We start from the raw sequence: 4,478 nt of genomic DNA on the forward strand, positions 1-4,478 counted from the left end.
TCATTTACAGAGTGTGTCATATAGCACACACTCCGAGTAAATAAAAAGCCCAAAAAACTGAAAGAAGTTCTTTATCAATTGAGTTTATGTTCTGTGTCTCTTTTACAGGGATGGGTTTATATCCAGCCGTGGTGTTTTTCCTGCTGTTTTCTGCATCTCTGTCTTCCAGTGGGGATTGTGGAAAAATTCTAGTTTACCCAGTGGATGGGAGTCACTGGCTTAACATGAAAATCCTTTTGGAGGCCCTTCATTCTCAGAGCCATCAAATCACAGTGCTTCGCTCCTCTACCAGCTGGTATGTTTCTGAATTCTCACCATATTACACCTCCATCACAATTCCCCAGGAACAGCCCCAAAACCTAGAAAGCCAAGCTGCCATGACTTCCTTTTTGAAGAGGTCTATGGAGATCCGTCGAAATCGATGCTCAGTATGGGCATTTTTTGAGTTTTACAGGACCATTTTCAACTTGTTTGGAGAAAGCCAGCAAGATGTGGCAAAGCTGGTTGTCTGCATCTTTGAGAATAAGACTCTGATTAGGGAGTTGAAGGAAACAGGATATGATCTCTTTCTTACAGACCCTGCCTTTCCAGGTGGAGTGCTTGTGGCACACTATCTCAAGCTTCCCTTGGTTTTCAATGTACGTTGGATTTTCAGTGGAGAGGCACATTTTGCCATTGCTCCTTCTCCACTGTCCTACATCCCTGTAGTATTCTCGTATTACTCTGACAAGATGGACTTTTTTCAAAGGGTCAGTAATATCGTCTATCATAGCATATTGGTTTACATGTACCACTATGTCTCCAATCCACCATACCAGGCTGTGTGTGATCATTATTTTGGAAGTAATGTCAGCACCATGTCTCTTATGCAAAGAGCTGACCTCTGGCTAATGCGAGTTGACTTTACCTTTGAATTCCCTCGTCCCACCATGCCTAATGTTATCTACATTGGAGGCTTCCAGGGTAAGCCGTCCCAGCCTCTCCCATCAGATTTAGAGGAGTTTGTGCAGAGCTCTGGTGAACATGGGGTGATTGTCATGACTCTGGGGACACTGCTGAGCGACCTTGGCCCTGAGGTATCAGAGACCATTGCCTCATCATTTGCTAACCTCCCTCAAAAGGTTGTCTGGAGGCATATTGGAAAAAGACCAACCACTCTAGGAAACAACACCATGCTGGTTGAATGGTTACCTCAAAATGATATCCTTGGCCACCCAAAAACCAGAGCCTTTGTTTCACATGGGGGCACCAATGGCCTCTATGAGGCAATCTACCATGCTGTGCCAGTTCTAGGTATTCCACTCATCTTTGACCAGGACGACAATATGGTACGCATGAGGGCCCGTGGGGTTGCTGAAATAGTTGAAGTGACGACAATGGATGTTGACTCAATGACGAGTGCTCTAAAGAATATTCTAGACCCAGAGAAGCCCTACAAGGAGAACATGATCAAACTGTCACAGATTCATCACGACAAACCAATAAAACCCATTGACAGCGCAATTTTCTGGATGGACTATGTCATGAGGCACAAGGGTTCAGCACACCTGCGCACTGAGTCCTATAAGCTGCCCTGGTATGCCTTTTATTGTCTAGATGTGATGGCATTCTTTGTAGCATTTGGTTTGCTAATCACTGCATTGATTTGGGCTTTCTGTAGATTTCTAATTGGATGCTTGATAAGGAGAAATAAGTCAAAGCTTGATTAAATAAGGTGATGGTAAATTAAGCTTGGCACTATAAGAAGAAGAAGAACCAGAGAAAGAATATACAGAACAAAATTAGCTCAGCAACAGGAAATAATATTTAGGATTTATTTGAATGTGCTAGAAACAACAATGACATTTAAATCTATGATGCTTTTTATAATAAAGCTTTTTATAATCCATAATAAAACAGTAGAAAAAACAAACTAAATAAAAATGTTAAATTTTCATGAATTGAAATTTCATATACAGTTTTGTGATTATTGTTTATCTTGTAATTATTTCATGATTGTTATGTTTGTTGTTTCTATAAACTATTAAATTGTAACACTACCTGTTGAAACTGGTCCTAATCCTTGGATTTGTGAGTTTTTTGCTACGTTTAGTTAATTCCTGTTTTATTTTGGTGAATTCTGATCCTTTGTTCATTTGTGTTAGTTTATAGCTTCACCGCCCGTGTCCCACTCCCAACCCTGGTCACCTGGCAGCTATTTTTGATGTGTGTTGTTTTTTAATGTAGAGTCATGACAAAATTAGGACATCCCATGAAAACCTTTTTTTTTTTTTTAAAGAATTTAAACATACGGACATCTGATTGTCATTTTAATAATTTTGAGACGGTAATATAGCAAAAGACGTAGAACTTAAGATGTGTACACTTATACACTCATAATTAAGCATGGTTATTATGTGGGACCATCTATGTGTATTGCATGTTCATGCACACACACACACATTCACACACATTCATCAGCCCAGTAGCATGCTCGCTAAGCAGTTGTTGTGTTGTCCCGTGGTTTAAGGTAATCTGTATCCACAGTTGTATTATATGTGATTGCTGCTGCTTGTGCTTTTTTGTTTGTTTGTTTGTGTGTTTGTTTTCTGCTTGTCTGCTTACAGGTGCTCCTGGTGGCTCTAAGGCTGGATTCCCCACAAAAGCCGTGGATTGTCTTCAGTTTTGTTTTTACAGGTGTTGCAGCTGGTTGTCTGATTTTTCATTGTTTTCTATGATTGTCTCTTCATATTTCTGTTCCTTTTTTTTTCTTTGCTCTCCCTCTTTCTCTGTCCTCCGGTTCGGCACTATCACATGTTAAGTATTGTAACAAAAATAAATAAGGAGTTGATGGGCATCAAGGGGAGCTTTACATTCATAAAGCTTCCCTTGACATAGCAAATGTGTTTGGCATAAATGGTATTCAGATTACGATTCTGCTGCCATAATGCTGGACAGGACAAGGGGTTGAGGAAAAAGGACACTTTTTAAAAACCAAAAAGGGAGAACTAAATTGCACCATGGACGTAACCAATACGGAGGCAAAAGAAGTCCGTTGTCCAAGCAATTGAAGTAGGCTTGGGTGGGTTATTTATCCATTGTGAGACAGCAATAAAGAATAATGCCACTGCTTATACAGCGTAATAAACTACATGATAAACATATGTAGTATACATAAGGTGCCCATAACATCTAATGGCCTGCATAACTAAACAAGAAAACGTAACTAAATACATAAAAGAGTATTTTTTCCAGTAACATTACTTTTTTTATTATTATTATTATTATTATTTCTTATTATTATTATTGAACCTCAAACAATTACAGTATATACAAAACCTCTAAATGCCAGGGGGTACATAGTGTACAAAAAAATATAAAATTAAAAAATCCATACATATATTAAAGTAGCATCTAAATTGCTTTTCTTTGCGGTAAGATGTATTGCATCACTTCCTGTTACCTTGTTTGTGTAATGTTGAAGTTCTTGCTCCTCTTAGACTATTAATATGCAGAGTTGTAGTCTTACACACTTTTTTGTGGCTTCCCACCGCTGCTACTCCATCACTAATCACCCTCCTCAGTATTTAGTTTCCAGGTTTTCTCATGCCCATTGCCAGATCCTTCTGTCACATGGGTTAATGTGGTGAAGGAAGACCTGGATGCAGATATTTCCAAATGAAACTTGATTTATTTTAACAATACAAAATACAAACAAAAGCGGGGAGTGAGTCGGAATACCAAACTTGAAACTTTGAATAAAACAAAAACCTAACTATGACTGTGGAAGAAACAAGAACAAACCTGACTTGACATGAGTGGCTGTGAGTTCATCAGTGACGGTGTCTTCGCATGAGGGACGGTGAGGATCTGGCAATGGGCAGACAAAGAGGCTGACAAAGAGGCCGAGCAGATAGAGGCCTCAAAGAGACCGAGCTCTGTTGAGCCATGTATTCCTTTAACTCTCAGCAATGATAATTTCATGAGATTCTTTATCAATAAAATTGTCTCTATCAGAGAGAAGATTAATGGAATCCTTCCCACTATTATCAGTGATGCATCATCAAGTACAGTAGCTTTAGAAGTGTCTTTAGAACCTGATTTGTATTTAGACGGCTTCTGCCCAGTTGATCTCTCTGAGCTAACAACAGCAATAGTCTCTTCTAAACCATCAACTTGTATTTCAGACCCAATCCCAACCAGACCGTTCAAGGAGGCTTTCCCCTTTATCGACACTTCCATATTGGATTTGATCAATCTGTCTTTGTTGACAGGATATGTACCTCAGACTTTTAAGGTTGCTGTAATTAAACTTTTACTTAAAAAACCTACACTTGATTCAGAAGTGTTAGCTAATTATCGACCTATATCCAATCTCCCTTTTTGGTCTAAAGTTCTTGAAAAAATAGTTGCAGCTCAACTTTGTGATCATTTACACAGAAATAATCTGAGTTTCAGTCAGGATTCAGGATTCTGTGCATCACAGCACAGAAACAGCA

At 39.0% G+C, this 4,478-nt stretch overlaps 1 protein-coding gene across 1 annotated transcript; it reads left to right on the plus strand.

Moving 5' to 3' along the window:
• The first annotated feature begins 209 nt into the window (after nucleotides 1-209).
• On the plus strand, nucleotides 210-2,541 carry LOC142390392 (UDP-glucuronosyltransferase 2B4-like). Its single transcript, XM_075475810.1, has 2 exons — nucleotides 210-1,598; nucleotides 2,527-2,541. Exons 1-2 carry the CDS (start codon nucleotides 225-227, stop codon nucleotides 2,539-2,541), a joined length of 1,389 nt encoding a protein of 462 aa, XP_075331925.1. The 5' UTR covers nucleotides 210-224.
• Nucleotides 2,542-4,478: the final 1,937 nt, after the last annotated feature.

Source organism: Odontesthes bonariensis, chromosome 10 (genome assembly GCF_027942865.1).
Source record: "Odontesthes bonariensis isolate fOdoBon6 chromosome 10, fOdoBon6.hap1, whole genome shotgun sequence".
Lineage (NCBI taxonomy): Eukaryota > Metazoa > Chordata > Actinopteri > Atheriniformes > Atherinopsidae > Odontesthes > Odontesthes bonariensis.